Source organism: Salmo salar, chromosome 18 (genome assembly GCF_965601325.2).
Source record: "Salmo salar chromosome 18, fSalSal1, whole genome shotgun sequence".
NCBI lineage: Eukaryota > Metazoa > Chordata > Actinopteri > Salmoniformes > Salmonidae > Salmo > Salmo salar.
In genome coordinates, this window is record NC_138308.1 from 31,638,912 (window position 1) to 31,665,230 (window position 26,319).

Sequence of the window (26,319 nt, forward strand, 5' to 3'; positions counted from 1 at the left end):
CTCGGTCCAAGAGGCTTATAAACAGCTTCTACCCCCAAGCCATAAGACTCCTGAACAGCTAATCAAATGGCTACCCAGACTATTTGCATTGCCCCCCTTCTACACTGCTGCTACTCTGTTAATATCAATACATAGTCACTTTAATAACTCTACCTACATGTACATATTACCTCAATTACCTCAACACCGGTGCTCCCGCACATTGACTCTGTACCGGTACCCCCAGTATATAGCCTCGCTATTGTTATTTACCGTTGCTCTTTAATTATTTGTTATTGTAATCTCTTTTTTTTGTATTTTCTTAAAACTGCATTGTTGGTTAAGGGCTTGTAAGTAAGCATTTCACTGTAAGGTCTACACCTGTTGTATTCGGCGCATGAGACAAATAAAATTTGATTTGTTATTTCATAGTTTTGACGTCTTCACTATTATTCTACAATGTACAAAATAGTACAAATAAAGAAAAACCCTTGAATGAGTAGGTGTTGTAAAACTTTTGACCGGTAGCGTACTTATGACTTCCTATTTCCTTACATCATTTGGCTTAACAAGATAAGAACAGGGTCCATGTTCATAAGGCACTCCAGTGTGGGGATCATCATGATAACACATGGACTGAACAGATTACAGAAATCTCTGTAGTAGTGGGTTTGAAGGCTTTGTACATAGCCTCATTATTGTTATTTTATTGTGTTACTATCTTTCCTTTAGTTTATTTAGCACATTTTCTCTTACTTTGTTAAAACCCTGCATTATTGGTTAAGGGCTTGCAAGTAAGCCTTTAACGGTACGGCCTACACCTATTGTATTCGGCGCATGTGATAAATACATTATTTGATTTTGATTCAGCATGGTAATGTAAAGTCCAGTTACATCCAGGGCAGGCTACAGACTGTTGTTGTGGGTAAACATATTACGGACTCGTTTCTGACCCCTTGTGGCCTGAGTCATACTACACTATCATAAATAAACACAAAAGAGGAAAAGGAAAGGGGGATACCTAGTTGTACAACTGAATGCGTTCATCTGAAATGTGTCTTCTGCATTTAACCCAACCCCTCTGAAGCAGAGAGGTGCGGGGGGCTGCCTTAATCAACATCAAGGCTTCGAAGTGCAAGTTTCTTCCTGAAGTGCTTAACTCAGGTTTCCATTTGGGTGCTTCAAATTATATAGCACCATCTTACATGTATTTTTTATGCTAGTGTCTAGATCTCAGTAGCTGACAAACTCTTTCTACACACACCTGAACACAGGAAATGTAGACGGAAGCAAATATAACATACGTTAGAACCACCGCCGTCAGTCCATACATCAGTTCATGGTCATCTGACAGGAACAATGTCAAAACCATCTTCTGGTAGGTAAGTTTCCCAAAATTCCAACGTGTTCCATTTCAATCCTGTACCTGGGATTTCTGGGAAACCTGGGCATTTTGGGAAAGTTAAATTTTGCAACCCTACTGGAAACTAGTCCCTTGGACTCTCTCATAGACACAAATCTCTATAAATTCAAAATCCTCCCGGTAGATACACACCATCATTAGAATGAGACATAACTGTTTCTGCACGCTACAATAGTACATCACTGCCTCATACCCTGAATCTAACCTGCACCATAGACAAAAGACACACTGAAACCTGAATGGATGCTTTAACACACACACACACACACACACACACACACACACACACACACACACACACACACACACACACACACACACACACACACACACACACACACATAGCCAATACCAAAGACAACACTCCTACAGAGACACATCTGTTAAACTGCATGGGGTGAACAAATTAGAAAGCAAACATGTTTCGATGTCAGACAATAAGACTTTTTGGGGGAGTATCAAAATAAAAATGAATGATGTTCAGTTTTGAACAAACTGATGTGATGTGGGATTTTATCATTGGGATTCTATTAAACTTAGGCTGCTCAAAAAGTACAGTTCTGTGTTCAACACAAGCTTGGGGAGTGTTTCTTTATTCTCATTAAATATTTTATAGTTGTCCTAGAATCTTCACTCTTATAACTGACATACTACACATTTAAATCCTTGTCTCATTATGTGTCTAGATTTGTACTCACAACAAACAGTGTCAGGTAGGTACATGATGAAAAGAAGGCCTCCGATTGGATAAGCCAGATTGTCCAGTGTGACTTTCCCCTCCATCATTGGCTGGGTGACTTCTTAGGAGCGGGTGGTGGGGTAGGGTGGGGGGCAGTGTACAGAATTGGGTTTTTATGGCATTACCAACGAGTGTTGTTAGGGGTTCATTGCCCATAGCCGCCCATCGAAGCGGAGGAAGAAGCCATTGTCTATAGGTATCCATGGCAATAGTTGCCGGGGTGTTGTCCAAAGCCAAGCCACAGGTTTGGCGGTTGGTTTCAGCACAACATTATAGGAACAGACACAGACATGGGCACTGGATTAGCACTGCCATGGGGCCCAGTGCCTAGCATTCCTCTGCTTTCCGACTGGGGTAAGCAGCTACTAGGCTCGGCTCGGCTCCAGTGGCTGAGCCACAATGGCCGCCTCTGATAGCAGGGGTCAACACCTCCGAATGGAAGCCGACCTCCTTAAAACTGAAAACGTTTACTAGGGCAAAATGAACATATCTAATAGGCAATATTCCCTTAACATTTCAGAACATATAGCCCCAGAGAACACTCTCAGTCAGGCTGTTTTGAGATAGACAGCTGCTAGGGATCTTTCTAAACATTTCAGAACGTTTATCCCCAGTGAACGTGTCTCATTCCCGCTATGCAGAGATGAAGGGTGGAGGTGGATGGTGAGGGAGCAGCTAGTTGAGGTGGAGGGTTTGCTTCATCAACTCATAGGTGAAAAAGGCCACAGCCTGTGAGGGCACACAGCAGATGTAGTTGAGAGACAGGCCTCTGTACAGACCCTTCTTCACCCCATACTGACTGTATACATACTCAAGAGTCTTGGTCAGGGTACTGTAGAGGGAGACAAGTGGGAAGACAAAGTTATGCTTTATTTTACAGTGCTTAGCAGCAATGTATTTATCAATTACATTGTAATATGTTACTTACATGGTAATAAAATATAAAAATCCGTTAGAGATGTTTGGAACAGGTTATTCTGCCAGTGCCAGTCTGTTTGGCTGGCTAATTCAGACAGAGACATACACACAGGCTCGGGAATGACATCATCAGACACACAAGCCCTCATTGTATGGAGTAGAACATAGAGTAAGACTGTTGAGTTACTGTGTGAGGAGGTTGTCTAGTAAATCATTACAGAGTATCAGGTGCTGGAGTAATTCCACTGCCACGGTGCAGCAGGGTGACCTGTGAAAGGCAGGCCTGGTATGCTGTAGTCTCCTTGAGGACCAACCATGTTCACTCATGACTGCATGGCAAGGCACGACTCAATAATACCCACACTCCACAAAACTCCTATTGCCAAGTGATTTTTCTAAGTATTCAAACAGGGTCCTTTTGCCTTTCAGATCGTAATACATTAGATTATATGTGCAGGGGTATATACTTTTTTTTAATAAGAGCCCTGTGTTTGGAGAGGAAGGGTTAAATGGCACCACTTACCGACATTTGTCAGATTCAGGAAGCACCACTCCTAACTGCATCCTCCTCCTGGCAACATCCAGAGGATAGCTGGGAGAGGAGACGGAGAAGAGGAGTACTCTGGACAGGAGACAGAGAAGAGAAGGGGGGAACAGGGAGAGGAGAAGAACAGGTAGAGGAGACAAAGAAGAGGTGAACAGGGAGTGGAGAAGAGAAGAACATGTAGAGGAGATGGAGAAGAGAAGGGGGAAGAGGGAGAGGAGAAGAGAAGAACAAGTAGAGGAGACGAAGAAGAGGTGAACAGGGAGTGGAGAAGAGAAGAACATGTAGAGGAGATGGAGAAGAGAAGGGGGAAGAGGGAGAGGAGAAGAGGCGAACAAGTAGAGGAGACGAAGAAGAGGTGAACAGGGAGTGGAGAAGAGAAGAACATGTAGAGGAGATGGAGAAGAGAAGGGGGAAGAGGGAGAGGAGAAGAGGCGAACAGGTAGAGAAGACATGTAGAGGTAGAAGAAAAGTGGGGAACAGGGAGAGGAGAATAGGGTAGGTCTTTAAAACCAATCAATCCATCAGTCAAACACCCAATCAGTCAATCAATCAACCTATGATATGGTCTGTGCGATAGCTCCGGCCACCCCTTCCACAGAGCAGGTTGACGTGGGTCTTCAGCATCAGCACCTCTGGGTTGTCTGAGGACGGAAGTCTTCAACGTGCTGAAGGTAAAGAACAAGAACCCTGGAGGGAGGGAGGGAGGGAGGGAGGGAGGGAGGGAGGGAGGGAGGGAGGGAGGGAGGGAGGGAGGGAGGGAGGGAGGGAGGGCAGAGGACAAAACAAATGAGGCCCACAATGAACTGGACAAAAAGTTAGTCACAACACCGTGTGTTTGTGTGTGTTCACCTGCATATGGAGTCATGCCTATAAGGGTTGGGATCTGTCCCAGGGATGCCTCCTTCCTTTAAATATAAAAAATAAACACCACCACTGAGCATCAGTTAATGAGAAACACAAACACAGGTAACAGGTTGAATGTAAAACTGAAAGACAAATAAAGGGATATGTCAGAACAAATAAAATAGCATACCTTTAGGTATATGGTCTGGAAGGCATTTCTGATGCCCGTGTAGCGATGGTGTCCTTTCATCTAGTAAGCCAGACAGGCTCTGATCACATCAAGAGGGTACGTACATATCACTGCTGTCATCCCTGAGCAACAATAACATGGTAAGATAAAATATACTCAACAACAACTGTTGGCGTTTTGTTGAAACTATTGTTGTGGAAAAATAATCAGGAGTGAGGAAGTATCTTCTCTGCATTATACAAGCCTCCTTTTGTCTTTTCTGGATCCTCCCTCTCCACCATGAAAGAGGTCCTTTTCACCACTGATCTTCTCTCACCTGCCATAGAACCGACCATGTGGATGTGTCCAGAGACGCCCAGCTGTTAACTAAGGATCTTCTTGTATTTGTCAAAGGCCATGAACTGGATAGCTCCGTAGGGAAATATCCTGACCATCATGGGCCCATTGCCTTTATAAAGCCCCAGGTAACCCTCCTTCCTTGGCATGACACGGAGAGTAGCTACCACACCTCGAGGAGAGAGGGAGGGGAGAGAGCGTGAAGGAGAGAAATAAGCAAGAGATAATTGTGTGGAGGGATGTCATAGTTTCGTTTTCGCTGCAACCAGGTGTGAGAACAAGGAAAACCAGTGTCAGATTTCCATGGGAGGGGGGATACATGAGTGACAATGACAAACCAACTGACAAAAGACAGACATGTTTACATGTTCAGTAACACTTCCACTGCAGCAGAGTTATCCAGATCTTACCCAGGTCTTTGTTGTGGGGACTGTTGGCTTACAGTAAGATCTTCACTCTGTCCAAAGGAGCGATGGTGTATTTGGCACATCATCCTGCTACACCTAAACACACTCAGACAGATACAGACACCCTCAACATGAGCATATCTGGGCTAGACTAAGTAAAATAACCATTAGATTAATCTGAAGAATTATCTGTTGGATGAGAATTTGCTCAACCCAGACCCTAAACATGTTCGTTTGGATAAATGCATATTACATCACTTTGGACAGGTCATGGGGTTTCTTCCCATGTTCAACATCTGACTAATAAGACAATCTTAGTTACAGATAGTACAGAGTAATAGCCTCAATATAACTGGCAGATGGATGATGATACACTAACAGTTATAGCAACAGACCTCCAGGCACCGTATCTACTGTATAGACAACAGATCTTGACCACCGTCATGTGACTTCTCCAGGCACCGTATCTACTGTATAGACAACAGACCTTGACCACCGTCATGTGACTTCTCCAGGCACCGTATCTACTGTATAGACAACAGACCTTGACCACCGTCATGTGACTTCTCCAGGCACCGTATCTACTGTATAGACAACAGACATTGACCACCGTCATGTGACTTCTCCAGGCACCATATCTATATTTGTATATAAATAAAAACCTGCACATTCAGTGCCAGTTTCCCTAACCTGTATTAAAGCTGGTATCCAGCCATTTATGCAACAAACAACCAACATGTTTCTTTCCCTCGGACATCATTGCACGCCATTTTGTTTCCCCAGAATTCTGGATGCTCCTCTCCTCCGTTTCATCAACAACACAAAAACAATTACAAATGCGCTGGGGGTGAACAGTGGTGCTGTTTCACCTGACGCTGACTGAACAGTGGTGCTGTTTCACCTGATGCTGACTGAACAGTGGTGCTGTTTCACCTGATGCTGACTGAACAGTGGTGCTGTTTCACCTGATGCTGACTGAACAGTGGTGCTGTTTCACCTGACGCTGACTGAACAGTGGTGCTGTTTCACCTGATGCTGACTGAACAGTGGTGCTGTTTCACCTGATGCTGACTGAACAGTGGTGCTGTTTCACCTGATGCTGACTGAACAGTGGTGCTGTTTCACCTGACGCTGACTGAACAGTGGTGCTGTTTCACCTGATGCTGACTGAACAGTGGTGCTGTTTCACCTGATGCTGACTGAACAGTGGTGCGGTTTCACCTGACGCTGACTGAACAGTGGTGCGGTTTCACCTGATGCTGACTGAACAGTGGTGCTGTTTCACCTGATGCTGACTGAACAGTGGTGCGGTTTCACCTGACGCTGACTGAACAGTGGTGCGGTTTCACCTGATGCTGACTGAACAGTGGTGCTGTTTCACCTGATGCTGACTGAACAGTGGTGCTGTTTCACCTGACGCTGACTGAACAGTGGTGCTGTTTCACCTGACGCTGACTGAACAGTGGTGCTGTTTCACCTGACGCTGACTGAACAGTGGTGCTGTTTCACCTGATGCTGACTGAACAGTGGTGCTGTTTCACCTGACGCTGACTGAACAGTGGTGCTGTTTCACCTGATGCTGACTGAACAGTGGTGCTGTTTCACCTGATGCTGACTGAACAGTGGTGCTGTTTCACCTGACGCTGACTGAACAGTGGTGCGGTTTCACCTGATGCTGACTGAACAGTGGTGTGGATTTCAGCTTTAAGCTTAGTCCTGGACTAAAATGCACTTTCAGTAAAGAATCTCCATCTAGCAGGCTTTTTAATGCAGGTCCAATACAAGTCAGCTTAATCTGGGTCTGTGAAAACTACCCACAAACTCATTATACCTATGTCGCTCTGCCAACGTCTAGACGTTTAAGCTGTCAGAACTCTGTAGACATATACCCATTTCTTCTGGATCTCTGGTGAGGTTTACCCATTCATTTCGATGATAGTAGTCTGTTATTGCCGGATGAATTGCCTGCACACTATGCAGCGCATCAGAACCAGGGTTTGTGTCACTGGATGTGTACTACTGTATGTTCTGTATTGTATTTCTGTATTATCATCACTAGTGAAGTCTGCAGCCGCCCTTACCTCCAGCTACGAAGGAACGGACAAAGTGATAGTCCGCCTGAGTGTGGTTGGGGATCACAGGACGACCACAGATGGAGACTGCAGCATCCATTGCCATGATGTGTGAGTTCAATCAGGACCCGAATGCATCCATAACTATGCAAAGAAAAAAACACAACAGCTACATGACATTCTCACCCAGCATTAAAAAGGACAACGCTCGAGGTCATCATCAGACCACCAATATAACTTACTAACACTGACATTCTGCCTTGCCTTGAGAGACACATAATGATGTGAGGCATAACGTTGTAAGCTGTTGATCACTGAAACAATGTATAATCAAGACATAGTTTGGTTAGCTGGCTAGTTACGTATCAAAACTAAAAAAGAGCTAGTAGTAGCTAGCTGTCATTGAAGTCGAGTTATCGTGCTACCGTTACTAGCAGATTAACGTTAACTAGTCAACTAGCTACAATTTCCAATCTCTACTATTGAATGGACTGTTCAAACACTGACTCACAGTTCAATCGACTGTTGCTGTACTAATAACTTATATTAGCCATTTTACCCACTGCAAGGTCAACACTGTCAGATGAACAAACGTTGCAAAACGGATCTCGCTAGCGGCGCGTTAGCATTTGCAGGTAGCCTCCATCTCTTCCTGATTCCCCAAAGAAACCTGTCTAGCGGGCACTCGTTGAGACAACCTCACCGAGCGACAATTGTGAGTTCAGTTTCCGGTCACTATTTTTGCGAGAAACGCGTAGCTAAAGAATAGCCAAACGTGCTTAGACAAACAGCAATACAAAAAACAACTGGCTACCGGTTAAATGTATGTATGAAGGGTTAAGGCACATGTTTTTATGATCACTAACTGTTGCCCTTCATGTGCACAGATCGAGTGTCGCACTGTCGCATGTGAATAACGTCATTGATAAATAACAAAAATGGCATAATTAAACCATAAATGTGTCAATTAATAATATGTCAACAACTGCCTAAACACTTTATCATTTTCTACATATAGGGTCATATAGTATTTGTGTGGAGCAGGTTAGTGTTTTTAAAGGTGTTATTATTACACAGTTCTGAAATATATTTTTAAAGCTGTTATTATTACACAGTTGTAAACCATACAGAATATGACGCAAAACATTAGCTTGTTAAAGGTTATCTAGGGTTTGAAGTAGTTTGATAGTAGTTTGTTACCTCTACTCATTAGAGAAAGTAGACAAATGCTCCATTCCAGGTTTTCCCAAAGACCCTTCACTCCAGAGCTGAGTTGACTCGAGACAGTAGGTCGCGTCTGGGAGAGGAGGGAGAGAGGGCTTCCCCGAATGGATTGACACAAGAAGGATTTACGCTATAAATTGTGTTTTATTCAGTATGGCTATATAGATGTTTGATAAATACAGTATTGGTAGATTGAGTCAATGTATCAGCGTTGTAAAGAAGAGCTACTAACCTGCCATATTTTCCGAGTGAAACCAATACAATGATCGTCAGTGTCTATCAGGAGTGGAATATTATTAGCAATTCAGACAGTGCAACTGTCTCTCTGGTATGTAAAGTATTTGAGCTGCCTTTTAAAGTCAACGTGTAAATAACATCTAAACCAACAACACGTATGTTATTTGTGACATTCACGAATAGCTTAGTCAGCCATCCAATGCCACTAGTGTCAAATACTCGATATTTTTCCGACATTTGGTCAAGTGCAAGAAAATCTACTCGACGCGGCAAAAAGTGTTGCAAGCTGGTTACAACATTGTCATTACGCTTCCGTCCGAAACTCTTGCAGTAAAAAAGTAGGCCGCGAGCCAAGTCCGGTGTTGTGTGATAGCCTGTACTTTTTAAAGGGCTTCACTTCTGCCTTTTAACTGTTAAATGGCTTAGCCTAAATATAAAATAAATACCACCGCCATGCGGAAGCAGAAGGAGCGTTTGGAGATTTTAGCATATTGATTAATAATACAAATCTATTATTGATATTGCAATGAATCATTTATTTATAGGACATGGTTATTGTGTAATCTGTTAACTACATGGTAATAAGCATGTCTCTACTTCACGGATCATTGCTTTGACAAGGTGTTGTGTGTTGTAAACTGTTTAGTCGGCTAAGCCAAATACGGACCGTATTTGGCACGGCAGGCCCAGCGCCATTCCTTTCGTTAAAGGGACACAGTAGGGAAAACTGCAGTAGCCTAAAGTGGGCTCACAAGGCGAGTTTATTGAACATGATCAGTTGAAAGTGAAAGACGGCTGGTAACTCGACAATCTTCAACACTATACAACTAACCCATATAGTTACACCTGATACCTCATACATGTTCTATTTGCAGTCACACGCTTCATTGCCCGAATGCAACACCATGCAATTCAAGATTTCTAAACATCTGCTACAAATTATACAATTGGGTTCTACTATACCCAGTACCTACAAAAAAAAACGTGTGACCAGGCATGTTTTGTTAGGAAAATAAAAAAGTTTTCTCCTTAGTGTTCAGTCAAACACGGATGTGTTTGGGTGTGTTATATAGTGCACTAATAGAGAAACAGACAGTTATTTTAACATATTTTTATTTTCTTGATCAATTCCCTCCAGGTCCTTGCACAGCTTTTCAACATGGTGGGAAAATAACTCAGCATTTGCGTGTCAGTGTAAGCCAGTAATCCAATCTCAAAAAAATTAAGGAAGAGAGAAAAAAAAGTTGAAGTTGGAGCACAGCTGAGAACAACCATTCACCTGGTTCCCATGCCGACTGCCCCATCTCTGCCCTCTCACATCCTCCACTATGCCTCCTACTCCCAAACCCCCTAAGAGACAACCCCCACCACAGACAAGGAATGGCTGCAAGGTGATACCCACAACAACAACCACCACCACCGCCAAGAGACAGATCTCCAACTCCAGCAAGTCCAGAGGAAAAGCCTTTGAGAGCCCACAGTCGACACCAAAACCACCCCGAAGATCCACAACCAGGACCCAGGCCCAGCCGGCCAGAAGCCCAGGGAGGAGTGGGGTTGGCAGGCTTGGCACGCTTGGCAGTCAGGTCCCGGGGGGGTCCCCTGGTAGGGTTAACCATGCCCCTGTGCATGTAACAGGATCAGTGAGGCTAAGGAGCCGGGGTAATCCTCTGCTCCAGCATGGGGTGGGAGAGGATCCGCCGGGGCGCAGGATGTCCTTACGGGGCATGGGGTGCTCCAAGAAGTTTCCTCCCCTGACGGTAAAGCCTTGCAGGGGAGGGAAGAAAGCCAGGGGCAGGGGAGCGAGGGGAGCAAGGGGTCAGAGATGGAGCGAAAGAGGGATTGAGCAAGGACCTGAGGAGTCTGACCCTGGTAGTATAGACCCTAGTGTGATTGACCAAGAGAAAGAGCTAGTCAGCCATGATAGTGAGGGCCAACCTCTTAACCTAAGGACTGAACTTGAAGACCCTTCCTGTGTTGACCAGCAGGAACCAGGAGTCGGCCATGAATGTGAGGGAAAACCTCTTAACCTGAGGACTGAACTTGATGACCCTTCCTGTATTGACCAGCTAGAGCCAGGTGTCGGCCATGATGGTGAGGGCAAACCTCTTAACCTGAGGACTGATGACTCAGCTAGTGATGGCAAACATGAAGAGTTAGTTGCCCATAATGGTGACGTGGTTGGTACTGACCCACACAATAAGCCTTTCAGCCATAGTGGTGACGGCAACCACTCTGAGCTCAATGACCCCATCAGTGTTGACCAACAACAGGAAAAGCTAGTCAATAATATTAGTGAGGGCAATTCAGGGCAATTCAACCAGAGCCATGAGCTTGGTGACTCTACCAGTGATGAGAGGCAGGAAGTGTCAGTTGTCCCTAAAGGTGAAGACAAAGCCAAGATTAACCTTGGACCTGAGCAGATTGAGATGGAGCAGAGAGAGAGAGATACTCATGCAAAGGAGCAAAGAGGAGGGGAGAGATTGGAGAAGGAAGGAAAGGAAGCAGTGGAGAAGGAAGGAGAGGAAGCAATGGAGGAAGGAGAGAAGACGGATGAAGAAAAGAAGAAAGCAGAGGGGGAGGAGAGAGTGGAGATAGCCAAGGTGAAGGAGACTAAGGAAAGAGAGGAGAAAGACGAGAGACTGGAGAAGAGAGAGGTTATCAGCAGACCTCCAGACACAAGCTCCAGTATATCTGTCTCTCAGCCCCAAAAGCCACCTCTGCAGGATGACGTGTTGATGATGCAATCACCTGTCCATCCCTCACCTGTCTCTGAACCAGCTACCTCAGACCTGGCGTCACCCCCTCTCCCTCATCCTCACCCGACCTCTCCACCTCACCCCACAATGTCACATGACATTAAGGTTCTGAACCAAGGTGCAAAACTAATCCAACCTAACCAAACTGTTGAAATCCATAAATCTTTAAAAGTCCCAACTACTTTCCATGAGACATCACAGACGACCTCAGTGCACCCAGTATCACTAAGTCTCTCAGTTGCCTTCCTCAGTGAACCCCACAAGTCCCTGTGTGTAATCCCAGCGAACCCAGCACCCGGTCAGAGCCTAGAGAGCCCTGTCTCTCCAGAGGCTAGACAACTTCTCAGACCAGTGGACGAAGAGACCAAAGAGTCATCCAATCACCTCAATGCAAAATTTTCTTCATCATCTGCATCATCATCGTCAGACCTGTACACCAACGCGGAGGTCCCCATCACTGTGTCTGTACCTGACCTGGGTCCATTGTCAAACAACCACAACAACTACCCAGAAGAACCACCATCATCATCATCACTCCCATACACAAAGAAAGACGTCTTCACCACTGGGTCTGAACCAGACAAAGACATTGTATCTGTCTCTGATTGTGACCTAGGTTCTGGTCCAATGACTCACAACAAGTACAACCAAGATGAGCCACAGCCATCACTCCCAAACACAGACACAAGGTCTGAACCAAACACAGGGTCTGAACCAAACACAGATATTGCATCTGTCTCTCTATCTGATCTGGGTTCAGTGCCAAAGACCTCCTCCATCCCTAACCAGGAGAGTTCTAGCTCCAAGTTCTCCTTCTCCTGCAGCTCTGAGAGCACCCAATCCTCCTACTCCTTCGACACTGAATCAGAGACTGGATATGGGGAACCTAGCCCCCCTGGACACCATAGCCTGGACCTGGGACACCTGGACGGGGGTATATCTCTGCCCCAAACCCCACGGATCATCCAGAGGAGGGAGAGGAAGAAGAGGAGTCGGTGTGGAAGGTGTGAGCCGTGCCTAAGGAATATCAACTGTGGCCAGTGTAGCTGCTGTATGAACCGCAGGACTGGACACCAGATCTGTAAACTGAGGAAGTGTATGGAGCTGAGGAAGAGGAGGCCAATGTCACCTCTCACACTAACATCTACTCAGGTAAGGCTTTCTCTAAGGCATAGAGTAAACTTTAGGCTAAAATTGGAAAAGGCTGCTTATAAACCTCATAACGTTTTAACGTTGTATTATTCACTTGTGTATAACCATTATAAGGAGTTTAAAAGCAGACCTTAAGGTAAAATTGACCAAGTCAATTGACCTTTCTTTAGAGAATACTGTACATGCTGAGAAAGTCACCTAACTGCAACTGACCCCAAAACCACAGAGAGTCTAAAGCCAGCTTGTTATTGTCACTACTTCTCTAAGTTGTCATATGCTTGTGGTGATGCTATGCTATTGACTGACTGAGAGGATACGTGAGGCGTAGACTGTTGGTCTGTGACAGTTTATGATGTGTGTGTGTGTGTGTGTGTGTGTGTGTGTGTGTGTGTGTGTGTGTGTGTGTGTGTGTGTGTGTGTGTGTGTGTGTGTGTGTGTGTGTGTGTGCGCGCTCTGGGTTCTCCAAAATATGTGGTGAAATGAAGTGGGAGGAGAGAGAGCATGTAAAGGGCTGAGGATAGAAAAGGATGGGGTCAGTTGGAGAGGATAGAATGTTCTGGACGGTGAGATTGCATTGATATACTACTATATGAGAAAGAAAAGAGTACTGTGCTTGACAACTGTGCTCCACAAAGGAGGTGACATAAGGAGAGATTCACGGGTCCCTGCGGCTGTCCTCCACCCACAGGGGCCAAAGAGACCAGGGGTCAAGGGGCCTTACCCCTCCTCTGTCCTCTGCTCTCCACTCTGACCCCATGACAGCATGGAGCCTAATGTTTTGTGTGGGCCAGCCTAATCCACATAGTAAAATCGCAATAAGAGGTCATTCAACTCCCATGGATTTAAATTCAACAGCATTTTGGGGTTTATATGATCCTACCCCCATTTTGAGTTAAAACTACTCTGGTCATAGGATTGATTATTTTTAGATTTATGACACTAAATGGAGTAAATATCCAATCACATTGTACTCTCAGGGAGTTGATCAAATTTAACTCTACATGCCATTTCACACTTTCAGTGTCGTTTTTAATTCACTCCCATGCCGTTTGACACTTTTCTGTGTTGTTTTGAATTAACAGCTCTGTCAGAGTACATTTTTACTCTTGCTGTTTGATTTGTAAATCCAACCACTTACAGATTGAAATTGTTTAGAAAAGTGTGTTATTTATCTTTGCATAGCATAAGATCAATAACAATCAATGTACATGCGAAAACACAGATATTGAAACAAACAAATTCTAAAAGTCAACCTGTAAGAAAGCATTCTGGGAAATACGAGTTAAAAACATTAACACTGTGAATGTAACACTTCTTGCAGTGTACAAAGAAGTGTAAAGAGTGTGTGGATACTCCATACAGATGTAGGATCTTAATTTGATCACCCTGTTGCAGGAGAACTTGTAGTGTATTTGACACCACCCCCAGTTAAAGGGGAAATAAGGCAGCCCAAGAGTTAACACGGGAACTTTATTCACACACAGGAAAATTCAGGTACATGGGGCTGTAGTGGAATGGTAGTGGTTCTGTAATGGACAGAAACAGAGGTAATGAATATACAGTACACAATTCAAGGTCACACTTTATTTGGATAGTCCGGATTTTCCATCTGTACTGTAGATGCTCTACAGATGGTCATACTATCAACAAACTATCTGTTGATAAGCAACTGCTTGGCTAAGGTTAGGGTTAGGTTTAGAGTTAGATGTAAGGTTAGGGTTAGGTTTAGAGTTAGGGTTAAGGTTAGAGTAAGGGTTAGGGCTAGGGTTAGGTTTAGAGTAATGGTTAAATCGAATCAACTCAAATTTTATTGGTCACATACACATGGTTAGCAGATGTTAATGCGAGTATAGCGAAATGTTTGTGCTTCTAGTTCCAACCATGCAGTAATATAACAATTTCACAACAACTATCTTATACACACAAGTGTAAAGGAATGAATAAGAATATGTACATATAAATATATGGATGAGCGATGGCCGAACAACATAGGCAAGATGCAGTAGATGGTATAGAGTACAGTATATACATATGAGATGAGTAATGTAGGGTATGTAAACATTATATAAAGTGGCATTGTTTAAAGTGGCTAGTGATACATTTATTACATCAAATTTTTAATTATTAAAGTGGCTAGAGATTTGAGTCTGTATGTTGGCAGCAGCCACTCAATGTTAGTGATGGCTGTTTAACAGTCTGATGGCCTTGAGATAGAAGCTGGTTTTCAGTCTCTAGGGCCCAGCTTTGATGCACCTGTACTGACCTCGCCTTCTGGATGATAGCGGGGTGAACAGGCAGTCGCTCGGATGGTTGTTGTCCTTGATGATCTTTTTGGCCTTCCTGTGACATCGGGTGGTGTAGGTGTCCTGGAGGGCAGGTAGTTTGCCCCCGGTGATGCGTTGTGCAGACCTCACTACCCTCTGGGGAGCCTTGCGGTTGTGGGCTGAGCAGTTGCCGTACCAGGCGGTGATACAGCCTGACAGGATGCTCTCGATTGTGCATCTGTAAAAATTTGTGAGTGTTTTTGGTGACAAGTCAAATTTCTTCAGCCTCCTGAGGTTGAAGTGGCGCTGCTGCGCCTTCTTCACCACGCTGTTTGTGTGGGTGGACCATTTCAGTTTGTCCGTGATGTGTACGCCTAGGAACTTAAAACTTTCCACCTTCTCCACTACTGTCCTGTTGATGTGGATAGGGGGGTGCTCCCTCTACTGTTTCCTGACGTCCACGATCATCTCCTTTGTTTTGTTGAAGTTGAGTGAGAGGTTATTTTCCTGACACCACACTCCGAGGGCCCTCACCTCCTCCCTGTAGGCCGTCTCGTCATTGTTGGTAATCAAGCCTACCACTGTAGTGTCGTCTGCAAACTTGATGATTGAGTTGGAGGCGTGCATGGCCGCGCAGTCATGGGTGAACAGGGAGTACAGGAGAGGGCTGAGAACGCACCCTTGTGGGGCCCCAGTGTTGAGGATCAGCGTGGTGGAGATGTTGTTTCCTACCCTCACCGCCTGGGGGCGGCCCGTCAGAAAGTCCAGGACCCAGTTGCACAGGGTGGGGTCGAGACCCAGGGTCTCAAGCTTAATGACGAGTTTGGAGGGTACTATGGTGTTAAATGCTGAGCTGTAGTCGATGAACAGCATTCTTACATAGGTATTCCTCTTGTCTAGATGGGTTAGGAAAGTGTGCAGTGTGATTGTGATTGCGTCGTCTGTGGACCTATTGGGGCGGTAAACAAATAGAAGTGGGTGTCAGGTGGGGTGGAGGTGATATGATCCTTGACTAGTCTCTCAAAACACTTCATGATGACCGAAGTGAGTGCTACGGGGCGATAGTCATTTAGCTCAGTTACCTTAGCTTTCTTAGGAACAGGAACAATGGTGGCCCTCTTGAAGCATGTGGGAACAGCAGACTGGGATAGGGATTGATTAAATATGTCCATAAACACACCAGCCAGCTGGTCTGCGCATGTTCTGAGGACGCGGCTAGGGATGCCGTCTGGGCCGGCAGCCTTGCGAGGGTTAACACGTTTAAATGTTTTACTCATGTTGGCTGCGGTGAAGGAGAGTCCACAGGTTTTGGTAGCAGGCCGTGTCGGTAGCACTGTATTGTCCTCAAAATAAGTTGTTTAGTTTGTCTGGGAGCAAGATATCGAGGTCCGCGACGGGGCTGGTTTTCTTTTTGTAGTCCGTGATTGACTGTAGACCCTGCCACATACCCCACGTGTCTGAGCCGTTGAATTGCGACTCGACTTTGTCTCTATACTGACGCTTAGCTTGTTTGATTGCTGTGCGGAGGGAGTAGCTACACTGTTTATATTCGGTCATGTTTCCGGTATCCTTGCCCTGATTAAAAGCAGTGGTTCACGCTTTCAGTTTTGTGCAAATCTGCCATCAATCCACGGTTTCTGGTTTGGGAAGGTTTTATTGTCGCCGTGGGTACAACATCACCGATGCACTTGCTAATAAACTCGCTCACCGAATCAGCGTATGCATCAATGTTGTTGTTCGATGCTATCCGGAACATATCCCAGTCCATGTGATCGAAGCAATCTTGAAGCGTGGAATCAGATTGGTCGGACCAGCGTTGAACAGACCTGAGCACGGGCGTTTCCTGTTTTAGTTTCTGTCTATAGTCTGGGAGCAACAAAATGGAGTCGTGGTCAGATTTGCCGAAAGGAGGGCAAGGGAGGGCTTTGTATGCGTCGCGGAAGTTAGAGTAACAATGATCCAGAATTTTTCCAGCCCGGGTCGGGCATTCGATATGCTGATAAAATTTAGGGAGCCTAGTTTTCAGATTAGCCTTGTTAAAATTCCCAGCTACAATAAATGCATTACATTTACATTTTAGTCATTTAGCAGATGCTCTTATCCAGAGCGACTTACAGTAGTGAATGCATACATTTCAATTCATTTCATAATTTTTTTTGTCTTTTTTTTCCCGTACTGGCCCCCCGTGGGAATCGAACCCAGAACCCTTGTGTTGCAAACACCATTGCAAACACCATGCTCTACCAACTGAGCCACAGGGAGGCCCCTGTGGCCTCAGGATATGTGGTTTCCAGTTTACATAGAGTCCAATGAAGTTCTTTCAGGGCCGTCAAGGTGTCTGCTTGAGGGGGGATATACACGACTGTGATTATGATCAAAGAGAATTCTCTTGGTAGATAATGCGGTCGGCATGTGATTGTAAGGAATTCTAGGTCAGGTGAACAAAAGGACTTGAGTTCCTGTATGTTGTTATGATCACACCACGTCTCGTTAATCATAAGGCATACACCCCCGCCCTTCATCTTACCAGAGAGATGTTTGTTTCTGTCGGCGCGGTGCGTGAAGAAACCAGTTGGCTGTACCGACTCTGATAGCGTATCCCGTGTGAGCCATGTTTCCGTGAAACAGAGAATGTTACAATCTCTGATGTCTCTCTGGAAGGCAACCCTTGTTCGTATTTCGTCTACCTTGTGGTCAAGAGACTGGACATTGGCTAGTAGTATACTCGAGAGCGGTGAGCGATGTGCCCGTCTACGGAGCCTGACCAGAAGACCGCTCCGTCTGCCTCTTCTGCGGCGCCGTTGTTTTGGGACGCCTGCTGGGATCCGATCCGTTGTCCTGGGTGGTGGACCAAACAGAGGAACCGCTTCGGGAAAGTCGTATTCCTGGTCTTAATGTTGGTAAGTTGACGTTGCTCTTATATCCAGTATTTCTTCCCGGCTGGATGTAATAAGACTTAAGATTTCCTGGGGTAACAGTGTAAGAAATAATACATAAAAAAAAAATACTGCATAGTTTCCTAAGAACACGAAGTGAGGCGGCCATCTCTGTAAGGTTAGGGTTAGGTTTAGAGTAAGGGTTAAGGTTAGGATTACATGCTAACAACACAGCTCGCGTTGTGTAAATTTACAGATACCTGTTATTCAGGCATTGCACTCACACTGCTCGCGGGCGTCAGCGAGTGTCTGCGTGGCCAGGCGCTAAAATAGAACTTGGTTCTATTTGTGACGCTCAACACGCTGCAAGTCCGGCCTCTCCCATCTCCTCATTGGTTTTTAGGAGCATATACCCACGTGGGTGATTGAAAGATGAACTGAGGTCCACACTCAGATCATCTTTGTGGTAATGCACTGTAAAGTTGGTTGCCAACCGCCATATAAAGTCCAATGAAGAAAAAGAAGCTTTAAGGAAGGAGGAGAGATCTGTGGATTAATTGTCGGAGTAGAGGACCTTGTGCAGTTCAGGTAAAATAACAACCCAATGTTTATATCCCAGGTCAAATTAGCTATCAACAGCATAAATAAATGTTTAATGCTTTTTGACCTATCCCCAAATGAATATAATTGGTTCAGAGTTTGTTTTGATCACACCTGATCGCATCAGGTGTGGGTGAACAAAATCAACTTGCGCGTGAGGGTTTGGTCAGCATGTTAGGTTTAGTAGATAGTTAGTTGAACTGTAATCTTTAGAGCATCCATGGATGGGCTATCCAAATAAAGTGTTGTTACCCAATACAACAACTAATAGCCCACATAGGGCAACAAAGCTATTAACAGAGGAAGGACTGTATAAATGTACTGCATATGCTACCTGCACATATTACATAACAAAGTAAACACAGACGCGACATACAATTGGCAGTAGTTTCACAACTAACTATGAAGAACAATATACAGATGTTACACAGCTCACTTTGTGCACGCACACCATCTCAGAAGTGCACAGGGATATGGAGGAATCAGTCTGGTTGTGTTGGGCAGAGCTGTGGTGAAGGATCTGTACAGGTCTTCACGGATCTATCAGAACCCGATTACCCGAGATCGGATCCCACAACACTTGGATCCTGGGTCTGTTCCCGGGTCGGATCCCGCTCAGTGGCCACAGCCTTGGATCTATGTGAAAATATGTGAAATACAGGCCGGATCTGAAATTATATTTGAAAAGTTTCTAAACAACACAAACGCAAATGTCACACATTTACATTGTATTATCTTAAATGACTGTCAGGAGTCAGGACCTTTCATCGAATGTGTCAAGAACATTTTGTGACAAACAGCATATTCCCTTTATGAAAACGAGCCACTGAAAAAAATAGGCTACTTGTTGTGGGAGAGGAGAAGGATACAGCGGAAAAGAGTGAGCCCCTAGTCTACTGTATATAAAGTGAGTTTCTGAAACATTGAGTCATTCTTTGCTGATGTGAAGAAGAAACTGAATGGAAGAAAGTACAGGGAGGAAAAACCGACCGGCAAATCGTTTGTATTTGCGTAATTTATGCACATTGTGGATACAGAGGGGAAAAAGGTTGCCTATATTTTGAAGACCTGAGCTATTTCATTTAATTGTTTTATTTATTACATTTAGTAGTTTATTCAGGCTATCTAATATATTAATTTAGCTGTGGCCTATTTAGTTGCCAATTTTGCTATTTAAATTGGGTATTTTCTTTGTTTAAAATAACATTTTGTTAACTAATGTTAAACGACTCAAGTCAACTGTGATATTTGTCAGCATAAAGATGAGTGACTAATTTATGTGCTAGTTTCGTGGCTTTCGTTCAATATAAATAATACATAAATGCAGAGTTAACGACAGATTCTTTCTGATCGTCTTTAATAAAAATAAATGACCTACGTGTGCGGTAGACTGATAGCTTATCCTCAGAAAATATTGTTGAAAGGCTGCCGATTTATTGATTGTGTACGGCATGGATAGGTATAAGAAATATCAGGATAAGTTCTTTCTTCTATTATCAAATCAAATCAAATTTATTTATATAGCCCTTCGTACATCAGCTGATATTCTCAAAGTGCTGTACAGAAACCCAGCCTAAAACCCCAAACAGCAAGCAAAGCATGTGAAAGAAGCACGGTGGCTAGGAAAAACTCCCTAGGAAAAACTCCCTAGAAAGGCCAAAAACCTAGGAAGAAACCTAGAGAGGAACCAGGCTATGAGGGGTGGCCAGTCCTCTTCTGGCTGTGCAGGGTGGATATTATAACAGAACATGGTCAAAATGTTAAAATGTTAAAATGTTCATAAATGACCAGCATGGTCAAATAATAATAATCATAGTAGTTGTCGAGGGTGCAACAAGCACGTCCGGTGAACAGGTCAGGGTTCCATAGCCGCAGGCAGAACAGTTGAAACTGGAGCAGCAGCACGGCCAGGTGGACTGGGGACAGCAAGGAGTCATCATACCAGGTAGTCCTGAGGCATGGTCCTAGGGCTCAGGTCCTCCGAGAGAAAGACAGAAAGAGAGAAAGAGAGAATTAGAGAGAGCATATTTAAATACACACAGGACACCGGATAAGACAAGAGAAATACTCCAGATGTAACAGACTGACCCTAGCCCCCCGACACATAAACTACTGCAGCATAAATACTGGAGGCTGAGACAGGAGGGATCAGAAGACACTGTGGCCCCATCCGATGATACCCCCGGACAGGGCCAAACAGGCAGGATATAACCCCACCCACTTTGCCAAAGCACAGCCCCCACACCACTAGAGGGATGTCTCCAGCCACCAACTTACCGTCCTAAGACAAGGCCGAGTATAGCCCACAACGATCTCCGCCATGGCACAACCCAAGGGGGGGGCGCCAACCCAGACAGGAAGACCACGTCAGTGACTCAACCCACTCAAGTGACGCACCCCTCCCATGGACGGCATGGAAGAACACCAGTAGGCCAGTGACTCAGCCCCTGTAAAAGGGTTAGAGGCAGAGAATCCCAGTGGAAAGAGGGGAACCGGCAAGGCAGAGACAGCAAGGGCGGTTCGTTGCTCCAGCCTTTCCGTTCACCTTCACACTCCTGGGCCAGACTATACTTAATCATAGGACCTACTGAAGAGATAAGTCTTCAGTAAAGACTTAAAGGTTGAGACTGAGTCTGCGCCTCTCACATTGGTAGGCAGACCATTCCATAAGAATGGAGCTCTATAGGAGAAAGCCCTACCTCCAGCCGTTTGCTTAGAAATTCTAGGGACAATTAGGAGGCCTGCGTCTTGTGACCGTAGCGTACGTGTAGGTATGTACGGCAGGACCAAATCGGAAAGATAGGTAGGAGCAAGCCCATGTAATGCTTTGTAGGTTAGCAGTAAAACCTTGAAATCAGCCCTTGCCTTAACAGGAAGCCAGTGTAGGGAGGCTAGCACTGGAGTAATATGATCAAATTTTTTGGTTCTAGTCAGGATTCTAGCAGCCGTATTTAGCACTAACTGAAGTTTATTTAGTGCTTTATCCGGGTAGCCGGAAAGTAGAGCATTGCAGTAGTCCAGCCTAGAAGTAACAAAAGCATGGATTAATTTTTCTGCGTCATTTTTGGACAGAAAATTTCTGATTTTTGCAATGTTACGTAGATGGAAAAAAGCTGTCCTTGAAACAGTCTTGATATGTTCTTCAAAAGAGAGATCAGGGTCCAGAGTAACGCCGAGGTCCTTCACAGTTTTATTTGAGACGACTGTACAACCATCCAGATTAATTGTCAGATTCAACAGAAGATCTCTTTGTTTCTTGGGACCTAGAACAAGCATCTCTGTTTTGTCCGAGTTTAAAAGTAGAAAGTTTGCAGCCATCCACTTCTTTATGTCTGAAACACAGGCTTCTAGCGAGGGCAATTTTGGGGCTTCACCATGTTTCATTGAAATGTACAGCTGTGTGTCGTCCGCATAGCAGTGAAATTTAACATTATGTTTTCGAATGACATCCCCAAGAGGTAAAATATATAGTGAAAACAATAGTGGTCCTAAAACGGAACCTTGAGGAACACCGAAATTTACAATTGATTTGTCAGAGGACAAACCATTCACAGAGACAAACTGATATCTTTCCGACAGATAAGATCTAAACCAGGCCAGAACTTGTCCATGTAGACCAATTTGGGTTTCCAATCTCTCCAAAAGAATGTGGTGATCGATGGTATCAAAAGCGGCACTAAGATCTAGGAGCACGAGGACAGATGCAGAGCCTCGGTCTGACGTCATTAAAAGGTCATTTACCACCTTCACAAGTGCAGTCTCAGTGCTATGATGGGGTCTAAAACCAGACTGAAGCGTTTCGTATACATTGTTTGTCTTCAGGAAGGCAGTGAGTTGCTGTGCAACAGCTTTTTCAAAAATATTTGAGAGGAATGGAAGATTCGATATAGGCCGATAGTTTTTTATAATTTCTGGATCAAGATTCGGCTTTTTCAAGAGAGGCTTTATTACTGCCACTTTTAGTGAGCTTGGTACACATCCGGTGGATAGAGAGCCGTTTATTATGTTCAACATAGGAGGGCCAAGCACAGGAAGCAGCTCTTTCAGTAGTTTAGTTGGAATAGGGTCCAGTATGCAGCTTGAGGGTTTGGAGGCCATGATTATTTTCATCATTGCGTCCAGAGATATAGCACTAAAACACTTTAGTATCTCCCTTGATCCTAGGTCCTGGCAGAGTTGTGCAGACTCAGGACAATGGAGCTTTGGAGGAATACCCAGATTTAAAGAGGAGTCTGTAATTTGCTTTCTAATGATCATGATCTTTTCCTCAAAGAAGTTCATAAATGTATTACTGCTGAAGTGAAAGCCATCCTCCATTTGCGAAGGCTGCTTTTTAGTTAGCTTTGCGACAGTATCAAAAAGAAATTTCGGATTGTTCTTATTTTCCTCAATTAAGTTGGAAAAATAGGATGATCGAGCAGCAGTAAGGGCTCTTCGATACTGCACGGTACTGTCTTTCCAAGCTAGTCGGAAGACTTCCAGTTTGGTGTGGCGCCATTTCCGTTCCAATTTTCTGGAAGCTTGCTTCAGAGCTCGTGTATTTTCTGTATACCAGGGAGCTAGTTTCTTATGACAGATGTTTTTAGTTTTTAGGGGTGGAACTGCATCTAGGGTATTGCGCAAGGTTAAATTGAGTTCCTCGGTTAGGTGGTTAACTGATTTTTGTCCTCTGACGTCCTTGGGTAGGCAGAGGCAGTCTGGAAGGGCATCAAGGAATCTTTGGGTTGTCTGAGAATTTATAGCACGACTTTTAATGCTCCTTGGTTGGGGTCTGAGCAGATTATTTGTTGCAATTGCAAACGTAATAAAATGGTACTGATACTGACCAATGATAGTCCAGGATTATGAGGAAAAACATTTAGATCCACAACATTTATTCCATGGGACAAAACTAGGTCCAGAGTATGACTGTGGCAGTGAGTAGGTCCAGAGACATGTTGGACAAAACCCACTGAGTCGATGATGGCCCCGAAAGCCTTTTGGAGTGGGTCTGTGGACTTTTCCATGTGAATGTTAAAGTCACCAAAAATTAGAATATTATCTGCTATGACTACAAGATCCGATAGGAATTCAGGGAACTCAGTGAGGAACACGGCATATGGCCCAGGAGGCCTATAAACAGTAGCTATAAAAAGTGAGTGAGTAGGCTGCATAGATTTCATGACTAGAAGCTCAAAAGACGAAAACGTCATTGTTGTTTTTTTTTTTGTAAATTGAAATTTGCTATCGTAAATGTTAGCAACACCTCCGCCTTTGCCGGATGCACGGGGGGTATGGTCACTAATGTAACCAGGGGGTGAGGCCTCATTTAACACAGTAAATTCATCAGGCTTAAGCCATGTTTCAGTCAGGCCAATCACATCAAGATTATTATCAGTGATTAGTTCATTGACTATAACTGCCTTGGAAGTGAGGGATCTAACATTAAGTAACCCAATTTTGAGATGTGAGGTATCACAATCTCTTTCAATAATGGCAGGAATGGAGGAGGTCTTTATACTAGTGAGATTGCTAAAGCGAACACCGCCATTTTTAATTTTGCCCAACCTAGATCGAGGCACAGACACGGTCTCAATGGGGAAAGCTGAGCTGACTATGCTAGTGGCAGACTCCACTAATCTTTTAATAACTCGCCGGACTGTAGGACTAGACAGCCGTGGCGTGGATGACTGTTCTATCAAATAAGCATCCAAACCAATCTCAGGCTGTAGAGGATAATTCTGTAGGCCTAAAGGATTTACAGTGCATTCGTAAAGTATTCAGACCCCTCAGGATCGAGTGAAAGATGAACTGAGCAAAGTACAGAGAGATCCTTGATGAAAACCTGCTCCAGAGCGCTCTGGACCTCAGACTGGAGAAAAAGGTTCACCTTCCAACAGGACAATGACCTTAAGCACACAGCCAAGAGAACAGAGGAGTGGCTTCGGGACAAGTCTCTGAATGTCCTTGAGTGGCCCAGCCAGAGCCCGGACTTGAACTCGATCAAACATCTCTGGAGAGACCTGAAAAACGCTCCCATCCAACCTGACAGAGCTTGAGAGGATCTGTAGAGAAGAATTGGAGAAACTCCCCAAATACAGGTGTGCCAAGCTTGTAGCGTCATACCCAAGAAGACTCGAGGCTGTAATCACTGCCAAAGGTGCTTCAACAGAGTCCTGAGTAAAGGGTCTGGGATATTTCAGTTTTTTATTTTTAATAGATTTGCAAACATTTCTAAAAAACAGTTTAGGCTTTGTCATTATAGGGTATTGTGTGTAGATTGATGAGGAAAAAAACAATTTAATACATTTTAGAACAAGGCTGTAATGTACCAAAATGTGGAAAAAGTCAAGAGGTCTGATTATCTTCTGAATGCACCGTATCTACGCTTCAACAAATATTAGGCTATTATAATGCTCGCCTGAGGTAGAGTATCTCATGATAAGCTGTAGACCGCAATATTTACCAAGAGAGTTTTCATCTGTATTCTGCGTTGCTGTCTATTTACCACCACAAACCAATGCTGGCCCTAAGACCGCACTCAATGAGCTGTATACGGCCATAAGCAAACAGGAAAACGCTCACCCAGAGGCGGCGCTCCTAGTAGCCGGGGACTTTAATGCAGGGAAACTTAAATCCATTTTACCTAATTTCTATCAGCATGTTAAATGTGCAACCAGAGGGGAAAAACACTCTAGACCACCTTTACTCCACATACAGAGACGCCTACAAAACTCTCCCTCGTCCTCCATTTGGCAAATCTGACCATATCCTCCTGATTCCTGCTTACAAGCAAAAATTAAAGCAGGAAGCACCAGTGACTCGGTCAATAAAGAAGTGGTCAGATGACGCAGATGCTAAGCTACAGGACTTTTTTTGCTAGCACAGACTGTAATATGTTCCGGGATTCTTCTTATGGCATTGAGGAGTACACCACATCAGTCATTGACTTCATCAATAAGTGCATAGATGACGTCGTCCCCACAGTGACTAAGTACATACCCCAACCAGAAGCCATGGATTACAGGCAACATCTGCACTAAGCTAAAGGCTAGAGCTGCCGCTTTCAAGGAGCGGGACTCTAACCCGGAAGCTTATAAGAAATCCCTATATGCTCTCCGACGAACCATCAAACAGGCAAAGCGTCAATACAGGACTAAGATTGAATCGTACTACATCGGCTCCGACGCTCGTCGAATGTGGCAGGACTTGCAAACTATTACAGACTACAAAGGAAAGCACGGCCGCGTGCTGCCCAGTGACACGAGCCTACCAGATGAGCTGAATTACTTCTATGCTTGCTTTGAAGCAACACTGAAGCATGCATGAGAGCATCAGCTGTTCCAATGTGAGTAAGACCTTTAAACAAGTCAACATTCATAGGCCACAGGGCCAGACGGATTACCAGGATGTGTACTCCGAGCATGCGCTGACCAACTGGAAAGTGTCTTCACTGACATTTTCAAGCTCTCCCTGTCTGAGTCTGTAATACCAACATGTTTCAAGCAGACCACCATAGTCCCTGTGCCTAAGAACACTACAGTAACCTGCCTAAATGACTATCGACCCGTAGCACTCACGTCTGTAGCCATGAAATGCTTTGAAAGGCTGGTCATGCATCACATCAACACCATTATCCCAAAAACCCTAGACCCACTCCAATTTGCATACTGTCCCAACAGATCCACAGATGATGCAATCTCTATTGCTCTCCACACTGCCCTTTCCCACCTGGACAAAAGGAACACCTATGTGATAATGCTATTCATTGACT

At 44.5% G+C, this 26,319-nt stretch overlaps 1 protein-coding gene and 1 pseudogene across 3 annotated transcripts in view; one reads left to right on the top strand and one right to left on the bottom strand.

The window, feature by feature from the left end:
• Window positions 1–1,979: 1,979 nt before the first annotated feature.
• Window positions 1,980–8,349, bottom strand: LOC106577186 (mitochondrial coenzyme A transporter SLC25A16-like; annotated as a pseudogene). Its single transcript, XR_006760572.1, has 8 exons — window positions 8,014–8,349; window positions 7,464–7,598; window positions 4,956–5,478; window positions 4,640–4,761; window positions 4,456–4,507; window positions 4,165–4,293; window positions 3,583–4,107; window positions 1,980–2,973 (listed from the first exon to the last, which is right to left on the bottom strand). The product of XR_006760572.1 is annotated as a mitochondrial coenzyme A transporter SLC25A16-like (transcript).
• A 378-nt stretch (window positions 8,350–8,727) lies between these two features.
• Window positions 8,728–26,319, top strand: part of LOC106577185 (methylcytosine dioxygenase TET2) — a 213,556-nt gene continuing 195,964 nt past the window's right edge. For both annotated transcript variants that reach the window (XM_014155010.3, XM_014155012.3), the window contains exons 1-2: window positions 8,728–9,006; window positions 10,054–12,826. In XM_014155010.3, the coding sequence (XP_014010485.2) occupies window positions 10,244–12,826 (2,583 nt within the window). In that variant the 5' untranslated portion in view covers window positions 8,728–9,006; window positions 10,054–10,243. The remainder of the gene's footprint in view (window positions 9,007–10,053; window positions 12,827–26,319) is intronic.